General features: G+C 44.8%; 1 protein-coding gene across 1 annotated transcript; it reads right to left on the reverse strand.

Moving 5' to 3' along the window:
• Positions 1-487: 487 nt before the first annotated feature.
• CASP6 (caspase 6) lies at positions 488-11988 on the reverse strand. The gene is made up of 7 exons (XM_059662222.1): positions 11827-11988; positions 10573-10615; positions 9923-10069; positions 9080-9156; positions 7495-7670; positions 4548-4707; positions 488-1055 (listed from the first exon to the last, which is right to left on the reverse strand). The coding sequence occupies exons 1-7, from the start codon at positions 11885-11887 to the stop codon at positions 817-819; spliced, it is 903 nt and encodes a 300-aa protein (XP_059518205.1). The 5' UTR covers positions 11888-11988; the 3' UTR covers positions 488-816.
• Positions 11989-14649: the final 2661 nt, after the last annotated feature.

Here is a 14649-nt window from a genome sequence, read left to right on the forward strand (position 1 = left end):
TGGCAGCGGGGTGGGACTGGGGACTGTTGAGAGGCGGTGGCCAGCTGCTTCGCAGGGTGGCCGTGAGCTTAGCGGAGCAGTCACCTGGACGGCAGCAAGTTTCGCGAAGCAGTGTTGGGGCGGGGGAGTTTTGTGGTGCAGTCATGGAGCAGGGGAGTTTCGCAGAGCAGTTGCAGGTAGAGGGAGGGGGGAGTTTTGTGGAGCGTCCAGTGGCGAGCTTCGCAGGGCAGCAGCAAGCTTCGCAGAGCAGTCGAGGGGCTGGGGGAGCCTCGCAAAGCAGTCGCAGGGTTCGTGGAGCGTCCTGGGTGGGGAGCTTCACATAGCGTAGCAGGGTGGCAGAGGCCATGCGATGGAGGCCAGGCTAGGCCTAGGGACCCTAACTGCGCACGATTTCATGCACGCTGGGCCTCTAGTAAACTATATAAATGAATAAAAATATGAATTAGAAAAATCTGATAAAAAAATGAATTATTCTTGGGTTTCAAAATCTTTAAAAACATTATAAAACTTTATTTAAAAATTCACAAAATACAACTTAAATCAGCCAGATATTTTGAGTAACCCTGCAACTTAAAAAAAAATCAAGTATTACAAATGTTTGTTGATTTTTATTTATAGTAATTCCCTAGGATTTAGTTTCTCTATCTACCAAACCCTTTCACCATGTCCGATATGAACTATTTTTTTTAAAGTTCTCTCATTAAACCTTAAAGAATTTTAAATTGCTTTACCATAAGCTTCAATCTAGTGACACTTATTTATATAAAAAGAGAAATCTATTTAGACTACAAATAGATTAAAAAAACAACAGCAGCCTTATTTCTCTTTTGGAAAGAAATGCAGCTTTTTAGTTAGCATGGAGGCAAAGCAGGGGACCTGCTTCTTTCCAATTGCACTTAGGTCTTTGCAAAAGTCCACTCGGCGCAGAGAAACTTTCCTGTTCACCAGTGTGAGGAGTTCTGTGAACTCTAAGGAGGAGCCGAATTTTCTCAGCATCTCACACAAATCTTGAATGTACCATGAGCCATTCACAGTTTCCCGATGAGAATAATAACCTAAAAAAGAGAAGGAAACGGACACTGAAGTTTTCTGGCATTCAGTTACTGTGACTTACAACACCTTTATAATATCACAGAGGTATAAAGTCTCAAAAAACCTTGGAAAAGACAAAGATGTATCCATGATACCGTTTTTTATATTTTTTCTGTTGACTATTCTCATGTGGGAAAGGGATCAATTCTATAAAAATGGGGTTAATTTTACTTAATTACCTAAAAGTTTTCAAGATACTAGTAGCCAGGTGATGATTGTAAGAGACAAGAGATTAGAAAGAAGAAAATCATAAAATTACTGCAAACGAACAATCGTCACCAAATATTTTCAACAAAGCTTCCCATGAGTATGACCAAATGACACTATTGCCATCAATAATTCCTAGCAGGAGAGAGAAACCAAGATGGCGGCATAGGTAAACACCGGAAATTGCTGTCTCGCACAACCACTTCAAAAATACGACTAAAAGACAAAAAGGACATCATCCAGAACCACAGGAAGGCTGGCTGAGTGGAAATTCTACAACTAGAAGGAAAGAGAAAAGCACACTGAGACTCAGAGGCGGTGCGGAAGTAAAGTGCAGAGGTACGGAGGCGCACGTGGAAAGGGCTGGCAACTGAGGACGCGGCTGTCTTTTTCAATCAGGAGGGAGACACAAGCTCCTGACATCTCTGAACTCCAGTTCAGGGCGAGTCTCTGGAGACCCAGACTCATATGGGGAGGAACTGGACTGTCTGGCATCGGTCGGAACTCAAGGGCGGCTTTCTCTCAGAGGTGCTTGCAGCGATTACTGGGACACTGAGACACAGGGCCTCTTAGGGTAGTACTGAGGAGCAGCCAAAGCTGTTTGCTCCGCCCTGTTGATTCCCTGAGACCCCGCCCCACCCAAGCTGTGTGCAGAGGCTTTTGCATATGAAAGGCCTGGCACTTTGCAATCTGAAAATTACCTAACAAACTCCAGCTGGGTCAGAGAGACCCAGAACTTCCAAAAGAAGGCCCAAGGCCCCACAGCAGCTTGCATTGCTTCACAGCTGGGCCTCATCTGGGCACCTCCAAACCCCAAACAAAGAAGAGGAATCTGCAGATCTCTCCATAGCTCCTGCTGGGTAGCCTCAGGAAGAGGCTAAATTAGCACCTCCTTAGAGATCCAAGAGCCAGTGTACCCAGTGGTCAGAGTGGGACCATCCAGATTACAACTCCTCAGATCCATAAGGGACACACTCAGGGGGCAGACTCAGTGAGCACCAAAGCCCCACTGAAGCAAGTCTTGTCCCAGAAGGGGTTCTCTAGCACAGAAGTTCTCTCACTGCAGACACAGCTGATTCTCACTGCCAATTGGCCTGGAGGTCAATTCCTCCCAGTGATACCTACAACAATCAAGGCTTAACTACAACAAGACTGAGCACACAGCCAACAAAGGGGTGCACCAAGAGTGTCCACCTCAGGTAATTGGGGAGGCTGAGCCACTGGGCCCTATAGGACACCTAGCACAGAAAGCCAACACAGGGAAGCATAAAAAATACAGAGACAAAGAAACAAGTCACAAATGACAGAAATGGAGGAAAGCAAACTACTGGATACAGAGTTCAAAACCACGTTTATAAGGTTTTTCAAGAATTTTCTAGAAACTGCCGATAAATTTAGTAAGACCCTCAATAAGTCTAGTGAAACCACTGATAAATTTAGTGAGACCCTCAAGAAATCTAATGAGACCCTCAAGGTTATGAAAAAGGACCAACTGAAATAAAGGATATTATACAAAGTTCCAACAGCAGACAAGAGGATCCCAAGAATCAAGTCAAAGATTTGAAATACGAAGAAGCAAAAAACACCCAATCGGAAAAGCAAAAAGAAAAAAGAATCCAAAAATATGAAGATAGTGTAAGGAGCCTCTGGGACAACTTGAAGCGTACCAACATCTGAATTATAGGGGTGCCAGAAGAAGAGAGAGAGCAAGATATTGAAACCTATTTGAAGAAATAATATCAGAAAACTTCCGCTACCTGGTGAAAGAAATAGACTTACAAGTCCAGGAAGCGCAGAGAACCCCAAACCAAAGGAATCCAAAGAGGACCACACCAAGACACATCATAATTAAAATGCCAAGAGCAAAAGACAAAGAGAGAATTTTAAAAGCAGCAAGAGAAAAACAATCAGTTACCTACATGGGAGTACCCATACAGCTGTCAGCTGATTTCTCAACAGAAACTATGCAGGCCAGAAGGGAGTGGCAAGAAATATTCAAAGTGATGAATGCCAAGAACCTACAACCAAGATTACTTTACCCAGCAAAGCTATCATTCAGAATTGAAGGTCAGATAAAGAGCTTCACAGATAAGGAAAAGCTAAAGGAGTTCATCACCACCAAACCAGTATTATATGAAATGCTGAAAGGTATCCTTTAAGAAGAGGAAGAAGAAGAAAAAGGTAAAGATACAAATTATGAACAACAAATGCACATCTATCAACAAGTGAATCTAAAAATCAAGTGAATAAAAAATCTGATGAACAGAATAAACTGGTGAATATAATCGAATCAGGGGCATAGAAAGGGGGTGGACTGACTATTCTCAGGGGGGAAAGGGGTGTGGGGGATGCGGGAAGAGACTGGACAAAAATCGTACACCTATGGATGAGGATAGTGGGGGGGGGGGGTGAGGGCAGAGGGTGGGGTGGGAACCGGGTGGAGGGGAACTATGGGGGGAAAAAAGAGGAACAACTGTAATAATCTGAACAATAAAGATTTAATTAAAAAAAAAATTCCTAGCAGGCTGCTAATCCTATATAATAAAGAGGTAATATGCAAATTGACCATCATACCCTCGCACAAGATGGCCGCCCCCATGTGGTCACAAGATGGCCACCACAAGATGGCCGGCAGGGGAAGGTAGTTGTGGGCAATTAGGCCAGCAGGGCAGGGCAGTTAGGGGCAACCAGGCCAGCAGAGGAGGGCAGTTGGTGGTAACCAGGCCAGCAGGGGAGGGCAGTTGGGGGAGACTGGGCCTGCAGGGGAGCAGTTAGGCATCGATCAGGCTGGCAGGGTGGTTAGGGGATGATCAGGCTGGCAGGCAGAAGCGGTTAGGGGAAATCAGGCAGGCAGGCCGGCGAGCGGTTGGGAGCCAGCAGTCCCAGATTGTGAGAAGGATGTCCGACTGCCATCCTTCAGTCGGATATCCCCTGAGGGGTCCCAGATTGGAGAGGGTGCAGGCTGGGCTGAGGGACACCCCCCTCCTTCTGGCCTCTAGCATTCAATACAATTAGACTGGTAGCTTTAGACTTGGAGTTCCCAGGGATGACTTTTCTGTAAGGTATTTTTACATTTTAATCTATCACTCTGTGCTACTGGATCAAAGAAATCCATCCTGTGCCTGTGAGCTTCAGGACCAAACCACCGTGTCCCAACAGAAAGACGTGATCCAAGTCAAGTCAAGATGAAGCTTACAGGAACTTAGCCAGGAGAGCCACGTCTATGTTTGTATTAAACACCCACACACCTTCTGCAACAGAGTAGCACATGAGGAAGTCTGCTCCCGCAGGCAGGGTGTAAACGGAGGCCGCGTCCACCTGGGTGACATTGGCATCCAGCTTGTCTGCCGGATGGTCCACGACATCCAAAGGAATGACTGGCACGTCATGCTGGTTTCCCCGACATGCCTACAAGACAAGGAGGAAAACCACCTCACTTACTTACCTACCCCTTCCTTCCCAATGCTGTTTACAGTGCATATATAATTCAGTACACCTTCATGTTGACACCAACAGAAGCCACTTTACAGGCCCTTCAAACCATAGCATTCAGGTTTAGAGCAGACTAAAGTGGAGTTTCCCCCCCCTACTTATGTTTTCTTTTAGTTAACGTTTTAAAAATTATTGGCGTCCTCAACTATACAGTAAATTCTGTTGATTGAAAGAAAGGTACACTATAGAGGAGAAAGTGTCTGTGATTTAAAAAATTCCTCATACCATAGCACCAAGAGTCATTCTTTCTTTTAAAAGCTATTGTATTTGCCCTAGCTGGTTTGGCTCAGTGGACAGAGCATCCGTCTGCGGACTGAAGGGTCCCAGGTTCGATTCCGGTCAAGGGCACATGCCCGAGTTGTGGGCTCGATCCCCAGTAGGGGGCATGCAGGAGGCAGCCAATCAATGGTTCACTCTCATCATTGATATTTCTATCTCTCTCTCCCTCTCCCTTCCTCTCTGAAATAAATAAAAATATATTTAAAAAAAGAAAAATCTGTAGTATTTGCCTAAATAATATGTTCCCAGATTGGGTTTTGCTTGCCTACTGACTGCCATAAACTGTTAAGGGTTAAAATGACAATATTTCACCTGAGAAGTGTGCCTTCTTCCTTTTGCTCCTACTTGAAAGTGAGGTCTCAAATTCTTAGCCACTAATTCTGACTCACACAAAGGCTAACACTAGTTTCTATTCATAAATGGCTATTATGAACTCAATTTTGTCCCTCCCCTTCTAAAATGTATATGATGAAGTCCTAACTGCCAGTACCTCAAATGTGATTGTAGTTGGAAATTTGGTCTTTAAAGATGTGATTAAGGTAAAATGAGGTCATATGGGTAGCTCCTAATCCACCATGACTGGTGTCCTTATAACAAGAGATTAGGACACACACACACACACACAGAGGAGAGACCATGAGAGGACAGAGGGATGGGACAGTCATCCACAAGCCAAGGAGAGAGGCCTGTGGAGAAAGCAACCCTGGTAACCCCTTGATCTCAGACTCCTCCACAGCCTGTCAGAAAGTAAATTTCTATTGTGTAAGCCACCCAGTCTGTGGACTTTGTTCTGGCTGCCCTAGTCTACTTAATACAGTGACCTGACAGATCGTTTATATTATAAATGCACCATCAACTATGAAATGGTTAAAGAATGAAAAGCTTTAAAAGGAACAGAAAGTCCTTTAAAAGGAACAGAAAGTCTTGAGTAATTTCAAAGTTTTCAGATATTAAAATCTGGAGATTTTAACCTTTAGAATCATCACACTTATATTCAGACTTTATTTCCTATTGTCTTCCTAGATATAATGTAGAACACCAGGAACTTGATGCCATCAGTTGCCAAATCAATTGCAGTAAGAGCTAGCCTTTATTTTTAAGAGATTAGTTATGTATTTATTTTAACTTATTGATTTTAGATAGAGGAAGGAAGGAAGGGAGACACTGATTTGTTGTTCCACTTATTGATGCATTCACTGGTTGATTCTTGTGTGTGCCCTGACCGGGAATCGAACCTGCAACCTTAGTGTATAGGGACGATGCTCGAACCAGAGCTAGCCTTTAATTGAGGGCTTGTCTTGTGCTAGGCACTAAGTGTTTTTCATTTGCTAGGCCAGTTTGTTTTAATCTCACAACCACCCCATAAGAAGGTGCTATTTTATCTCCATCTCATAGACGAAGAATCTGAGGCAGTGAAATGTTTTCCTCCTTTGTGGCTATCCTCCCATAGGAGAGCTCATTAGTAATTTCCAATCCTCTTGTCTTGGACAGTGTTGGCTCTCCCTTTTGCATGAAGCAATAGCTGTCATTTTTCTGCCTCTCTGGGCCATTCTCCCCAGCATCTCTCCTCTGCTCATTTTTCAGGCTATACTTGCCGTGGGCAAACTCATTTGCTTCCATTACCATCCATCTCCTCATTACTCCAAAACTTATTTCTCCAACCCTGGTTGCCTCTTAGGTTCTAGACCTGTCCTTCCAACTGCATGTCCCACAGACACTGCAACACAGTTGTCCAAACAAGAAACCAAGGCATTATCTGTAACTTCTTTTCTCATAGACCCCTACTCCCTCCCCTCAATGTTCTATGGCAAGATGTAGAATGTGGTCATGGTGCTCCATGCCATTCAGAAATACAGAACTGCAGCACTGGGACATCAGGAATTCTCTTTTTTTGTTCAAAACTCTTATTGATGTACCATATGATGTTATTCAGGCCTAAAAATATTTTTATCCTAATACCAATTGGCAGGGGGGACAGAGCATTTCGGTATAAGGGAGAATGTGAAAGGATGAAGCAAGCTGGGACTAGAACTCTTCATGCCTGCACCCCTCCCACTGGCTCAGCTCACACGCTCTCCAGCTTCCAGAGGACCAGCCCGTCTGAGCTTGCTCCTCACTCCCCCAGCAGCAGGTACTTTCTCTGGTGGCTCCACCTGGATACCAGGCTGGCCATGAAGTAGCACATGGGTTATTCCGAGTCATTTCAAATGTCAATCCAAGTGATAAAGACGCCGAGAGTCTTTATTTATTTTTTATGTTAAGAAAGAATTACTACCAAGAATTCAAGTTGTAACTCTGGCTAGAATTCACAAAGGGCCTTTCCAGTACTGGAGAAAGTTACTTTTGAAGTTGGCTTTAGTTCTTAATAATCCCATGTCCAGGCCCTGGGCTTTATAATTAAGATGGTAACATCATCAGTCTTACCTGAATGATAAATATCTTGGGTTTTCCAACCAGGCTCTTACACTTGTCTCCTTTGAACAAGCCAGTCAGTGTTTGAATTTCAATTTTGGCATCATATGCGTAAATGTGATTGCCTTCGCCATGACTCAGGAAAACGCATAAAAAGCAATCGGCATCTACATGGCTAGAGGCTGATGCTAGAAAACCCCCCCAAAATTCAGACAGAAATGAAAACCAGATGCTTATTATCTATGTATTAAAATTCAATGTACTAATAATATAATAAATTACATACAAATGATTGCAGGAGGGAGGAAACCTGTTATTCTTAGAATAAATGTAAAATATCTATAATGAAACATAACTTTGTTTGTTTATTTATTTATTTATTTATTTATTTAGTAATCTTCACTTGAGGGCAAGTTTTCCATTGCTTTTTAGAGAAAGTGGAAGGGAGAGGGTGAGAGAGAGAGAAACACTGATGTGAGAGAGACACATCGATTGGTTGCCTCTGGCATGCCCCTGACCAGGGCCAGAAGCCTGCAACCAAGGTATGTGCCCTTGACTGGAAGTGAACCCCTGACTGTTCAGTCTGCAGGCAGACGCTCTATCCACTGAGCCAAACTGGCTAGAGTCACAAATTATTTTAAAAATCAAAATTATTCAAGTTCAAAATAGTAGTTTGAACAGATTTCATTAGTTTTTCTAAAACACACAAAATGACATAAAACAAAGGAGATATTATGGGGAACTCCCTTCAAGATCCAAGTCATTTTGGCAATAAAGTTACATGAATCAGCAGAGTGCCTAGATACACACACACACACACACACACATTTAATATAAATATATAAAATAGATTATTATTCAGTCATTAAAAAAGAATGAAATCTTAGCATGCAGCAACATGGATGGACATATTATGCTAAGTGAAATAAGTCAGAGAAAGACAAATACCATATAATCTCATTTATATTTGGAATCTAAAAGATGGTAACTAGACATTTCGAAATGTACACATATATCGAATCATTCTGTTGTACGCCTGAAACTAACATAATGTTATATATCAATTATACCTAAAGAAAGAGTTCTGCAGAAAGTTTAAATTATATAAATATTATAATATTCCATTGGCAAATGACTTGAAAATTCATGGCATGCAGTGATTATTATGATAAAGATAAATTGTTAAAATACCTATTACACATTGATATAGAAATTAAGAGAGAAAGTATTTAAATCACCAGTATTTTGAAGCCAGTAAAAGAGTATGGAAGGAGTCAGTTAAAAAATCACTAGTGTTTGCATTTTAAACTTTTAAATGCCAAATGAAAAGGCCATTTTATTCATTTCTAGAATAACAGACTGTAACTAATGGTATGCTGAATATAAGCTTTGGAGGAATAAAACTGTGCCAGGGTCTCTAAATCTGGTGGGTAACATATATGCAGAGATGCACAACCAAAAACCTATAACCCATGCCATATTAATTAGTAAGACTTTTCACTACGCAGTTAATTATTTGGATCTGTCTTTACAAACAGGGCATTTAAAGCACTCAGTGCCATCACATCAGAGAAAGATGAACAGGAAAACTACTTACCCTCATGAATTTTGAGCAGCAGTTCTTCTGCTTTCAGATCGTTAAAGCATTTCACTTCAAATCCGAGATCTAAAAACCTGGCGGCAGAGTAAACTGAGTATTAGCTTATGAGCTACTCAAGGTTGTCACATACCCTGCTTATTTGAGGAAATTTAAATATTTCTTATGACACAAAAGTTGTCTTTTCTTTAAGGGAAAAGAAAACTCAAATAGGACTGTGACGGTTTTCCTGGGTCATCCACGATAGGAGAGGATTTAGTAGTAATGATAACGGATTCAAGTTAGAATATCGTGTCTACTCTTACTCTGCAAATACAGGTGACCCTTGAACAACAAGGGTTTGAACCGCAAGTGTCCACTTACACAGATTTTTTTTTTTTTTTTTTCAATAAGTACCTGTACTGTTTTCGAGCCTCAGTTGGGAGTTCGCGGACGCAGAGGGCCGGCTGTATGCATTATCTATGCCATCCTACAGAAGGGACTTGAGCATCTGTAAATGTTGGTACTCACAGGGGGCCTAGATCCACTCCCCTGTGGATACTGAGGGACAACTTAGTTTTGGAGGAGTCAAAAGTTAGGTGTGGGTTTTTGGCTGCGGGGGCTCAGCAGTCCTAACCCCTGAGCTTTAGGGTTAACTGTGTATCTGTAACAATGCAGAGCCTGTTAACACTGAACAGAACACGGCTAGGAAGAAAACTCTGGCAAGTTCTTCAGGGGGGGCTGTGCCCAACTGAGGCTCATCCTCAAAAGCTCTTGCTCTGTCACTTCTTCAGTGCGGACGAGTTTCCACCAGTAGTTCCACCTAAATACCTCACCACCTTGACAGGTGGGTGAAACTACTACCTCCGCGTAAGGTTGTCTCTGTCTGCGTTGGTGCCTCGCCTTTCCGGCAGCGTTAGGTGCCAGAAGAACCTCTCATGGTTGAAGATTAAAGCGAGTCCTCTCCTCTTGTGGTCCATTTTGTACTTTTCTGCTGGATCCAACATTTCACTGTTGATGAAAAATTAAAAAAACAATGAGCTCCTCCGAGCCCAAGGTCCACGTGTAGCGTAGACAGAGGTCTGCTGTTTCCTCCTCCGCAGGCTCAACTGTGTGTGCACTGAAGGCGTCGGGGCCACGCCAGCAAGGACAGCCTTGAAATATTTCCGTACAATTGGTAAACAGCGGCCACTGTGAGCACCCCCCCACCATCCATCTACATGGGTGTCTCACCCCGGGTCTCCAGGATCCAGCAACCGAGGCCTGGCCGAGGCCCGCTTTAGCTATAGGGCCCAGGCCATACCAACTCTTTAGTATTTTGAACATCACGCTAAGTCCTTTCACAACCAGGGGCAGGCACTAACCTGTATATTAACCAGAAGTTAACTTTCCAAATGTGAAACCTGCCATTGTCCTACCTTCCAGTTCCCAGGCCCCTTTCCCGCTTTGATTTTTCTAGTCTGATCATGACCACCATAGGAAGAGGCCTTTATTAGAAAAGACAATATTCTTACCTCCTGTAGAAGGCATCTGTCTCTGTCATGTTTTGTTCCTCACCTATTAAAACGAAAGTTGATTTTTGTTAATGTACTTTGACTTCTGGTAGTGAAACAGCAGGAAACCCCATGTGGATGCCCTTGACCCCCACACACTAAGGGTAAATGAAAAGAAGGAAGGGAAACTGCTGCATAATAAGCAAATGAACTATAAACCGATGGCTTAATTCTCTCTCACCCCCAACTCTTACCCACAAAATAGCAAAGAATATCATACAGAGAAGCGGAGAAAATATTACGCAAATGCATTCACTGTAAAATATGCCCAGGTTTAACCGTCTTTCGATTATGGAACTCGAAAGAAGTAGGAAATTGCTTTGACTGTATCTTTTTTTGTTGTTGTTAATTCTCACTGGGGGATATTTTCCCATTGATTTTTAGGGAGAGTGGAAGAGAGAGGGAAAGACAGAGAGAAACATCAATGTTCGATTGGTTGCCCTGGCCTGCAACCAAGGTAGGTGCCCTTGACCGGAATTAAACCCGGGACCCTTTGGTCCTCAGGCTGATGCTCTCTATCCACTGAGCCAAACTGACTAGGGCCCCTGACTATATCTTTTTTTTTTATTGACTGATTTTAGAGAGAGAAGGGAGGGAGTGGAGGAGAGAGGGAGAAAGGGAAAGAGGAAGAGGGAGAGGGAGGGGGAGGAGGAGGGGGAAAAAGGGAAAGAGGAAGGGAGAGAGAGAGAGAGAGAGAGAGAGGAACGGTTTGTTGTTCCACTTATGTATGCATTAATTGGTTGATTCTTGTATGTGCCCTGACCGGGGATCAAACCCACAACCTTAGCGTATTGGGACGTCGCTCTAACCGACTGAATACCCGGCCGGGGCCTGAAGTTGCTTTGTTTTACACAAAGTGTTTTTGTAAATGTTCTTCCAGTTCTATCACTGATGCAAGCACTTCTTTAACTTTTCCTTGTGAGAAAACAAAAGCAGATCCAACCTCCAAAAGCCAACTTTTCCTGCCCAGGCGCCGGGGGACGCCGGGACCGCCGGGCCAGCCCTTTGCCGTGCAAGTGACCCGACGCCCCGAGGACAACGAGGCGGAGCCCGCCCGGCGCCGGGAGCCAGGCGGCGGCGGCGAGCTCCCCGCGAGGTTTTCCAGACCCAAAGCTACGCTGCCCCCAACGGACGGGCGCGCTTCCCTCCAGGACCCGCATCTTCCTCGGGCCGCCCAGCAAAGCCCGGGGAGCCCGCGCCCTAGGCAACCCCTACCTGCAGGGCCAGCCTCTCGGGGCCCGGGCACCGAGCTCATCGGGGCGAGCGCAGCGTCCATAACCCGTTGGTCTCCGCTTCCTAGAGCCCGTCTGCAGCACCGCCCCTTCCTCCACCGTCTCCGCCCCGGCCTGGAGCCTGGGGGGATAAGGTTTCTCCCTTCCCAGCAGAGCTGGGGGGTGGAGTGGGGTGCACAGCGCCTCGTGGCGGGGCGGGGACACGCAGGTTAGCCGCCTGGCGCCTGGAGGGACTAACCTGCCTCTGGGAAATGTCAACAGGCGACATCAGATCACCCGCGCGCGGTCAATCCAGCCCCAGTGTTTGCTCTCCCTGACTCGCGTAAAGGGTAAGAATGTTGTGAGTCTTCCCTTTTCAGGTGTGAACCCCGAGGACTAGTAAGGGCTCCTGATGGCTAAGCAGGGGGCTGGGGGAGCAGAGCCTAGCAGCCATTTCTGCACAGGGGCCCCTCACCCAATCTGCACGTCGTGAAAAGCCTCTGAGGCCCTGCACTGAACTACCTCCCTACATCGCCTCTGGCCACCGAACCAGCCCTTACAAAGGAGACCCTGGGGTCCTATTTAAACCAGCGGGACTGAGCTTCCCCGCCCAATCGGAGCTGCGCGCAGCCCTGACCAATCAGGGGCCCGGGTGGGGAAGGCTGTACGTCAGCCGTGGCCCCGCTGGTTCCCTTGGGGAGCGCACTTTCCATCAGAGACAGAAGGGTGCGTTTCCTGGGGAGGCCATGCGGTGGCGCTGCCACCTCGGAGCTGCCTTCACAGCCATCCCAACGGTTCACTGGTTCTCAACCTTCCTAATGCCGCGACCCTTTAATACAGTTCCTCATGTTGTGGTGACCCCCAATTTCATTGTTACAAATTGAACATAATTAAAGCATAGCGATTAATCACAAAACAATATGGAATTATATATGTGTTTTCCGAGGGTCTTAGGCAACCCCTGTGAAAGGGTCGTTCGACCCCCCAAAGGGGTCGCGACCCACAGGTTGAGAACCGCTGGTAGCTGTTTGCCAAGGTGAGGATTCCTGCTGGCGATCGAATTGGTGCTGACCATGGGATGGCAACGTGTAGTTCTTTTCCCAGTGAGTTGCTTATAGGATCTGTAATAATTTATCTTAAACGCTCTGTTTGTGTAGTAAACTAGAGGCAACTGCAGGATTTCTAGGTCTGGCTTTCGTAGGTAGAGCTTGTGAAAAGCTGACATAAGTGGAGTCATATTAAAACAGAGCCAGAGCAGCCATTCCAGATGAGCTGCTTGCACATCCTGCTCCTAGAACCTTTGCAATGTTTGAACTGGGCACAGTAACCTTTGGAGTGGGCCAAGCAACACTCTTACAAACAACTGGAAAGCTAACAGGAAAGCAGATATTCTGCCCATGAGGACTGAGGCTTATGGACATTCTTTAAAATTCTTTTTTTCCCCTTATTTTTATTTTTCTTTAAAATTCTTAAAGTGAGTTATACTTTTTGCTGGTGGAGTGAGTGTCTTGCTTTGATGTTGATGAAGACAACGAATCACAATAAAGTGGATGCAATGAAATGAAGTATGCTTATATGTACAGCTAAAGAGTAACACAGCTTGATAACACCAATAGAAAGTCCTTCCTTCTATTTATATAGCTATTTCTCTTCCTTTTGTCATAAAAAAAGCTATTGCCTTCACCCTGAATTTGGAACACAATTTGGGTTTTTGCCAGAATTCTACGATTGTAATTCTGTGGTCTCGAATAAATACTTGTTGCCTCTCACTTTGACTTATTATTTTTAAGTTAACAAGCTGTTGATTGAGAATCCGAATCCACTAGTTACTGTCACTAAAAGAACTTATTTGGGAAAAATAAAGAATTGCAACCGCCCTGACCGGTTTGGCTCAGTGGATGGAGCATCGGTCTACGGACTCAAGGGTCCCAGGTTCGATTCCAGTCAAAGGCATGTACCTTGGTTGTGGGCACATCCCCAGTAGGGAGTGTGCAGGAGGCAGCTGATTGATGTTTCTCTCTCATTGATGTTTCTCTCTATCCCTCTCCTTTCCTCTCTGTAAAAAATCAATAAAAAATATATTAAAAAAAAAAAAAAGAATTGCAACTGATGCATGCAGACAATGGTGAGCCACATGCACACACTGGACTGGACCAAGATGGAGAAGGAGCTTAAGGGACGAGAACGTTAAGGGGAGGCGCGGTTACATCCATAGAGCTCTGCAGAAACAGGGTCCTGGAGGTGACACGGAGTACACAACTCCTCCTGTAAAGCCCTAGCTCCTCCCTCCTGATTGACTGTGTCCAGGTTAAGTCTCGGCCATAATTTTTATCAAAGCTAATTTGGGGAAGGAATCATGTAAAAACTGGGAGCCTGGACCTTGCGGGGGAGGAGGGAAGTCCATAAATTATGGTTTTTCTTGAGTCAAAGCATGTTGTCCTCACTCATAAAATGCCGCCCAGTGTGCAGATCAGTGTGATGGGGCGCTCAGTGTTGCCTTTAACTGAGCTCTTCCTTGGGTGGTTGGCTATTGTGTAAATTTGCTTCAAGTAACTCTAAGAGTGGATGAAAAGGCGGCCTTATCTTTTGTACCTTCTCCTGGTGGTGTATTTCTCTGACTTTCCAAGTAGTTTGCCTTAACAACTGTGGCCACAGGCTACCCAAAAGATACAGATGGCTTGGCATTCTGGGCTCAGGCAAGTCAACAGCCAGTGGTACTCGGAGAGCATAGAGGACACAGCCGAACTTTCCAAGGGGTTGAAGAGCCGTCAACACTCCCGTTTTCAGAGGCAGTGGAGGTTGTGGGGTTGTGGGATTTGCTCTTAAA

Source organism: Myotis daubentonii, chromosome 1, assembly GCF_963259705.1.
Source record: "Myotis daubentonii chromosome 1, mMyoDau2.1, whole genome shotgun sequence".
NCBI classification, from domain to species: domain Eukaryota; kingdom Metazoa; phylum Chordata; class Mammalia; order Chiroptera; family Vespertilionidae; genus Myotis; species Myotis daubentonii.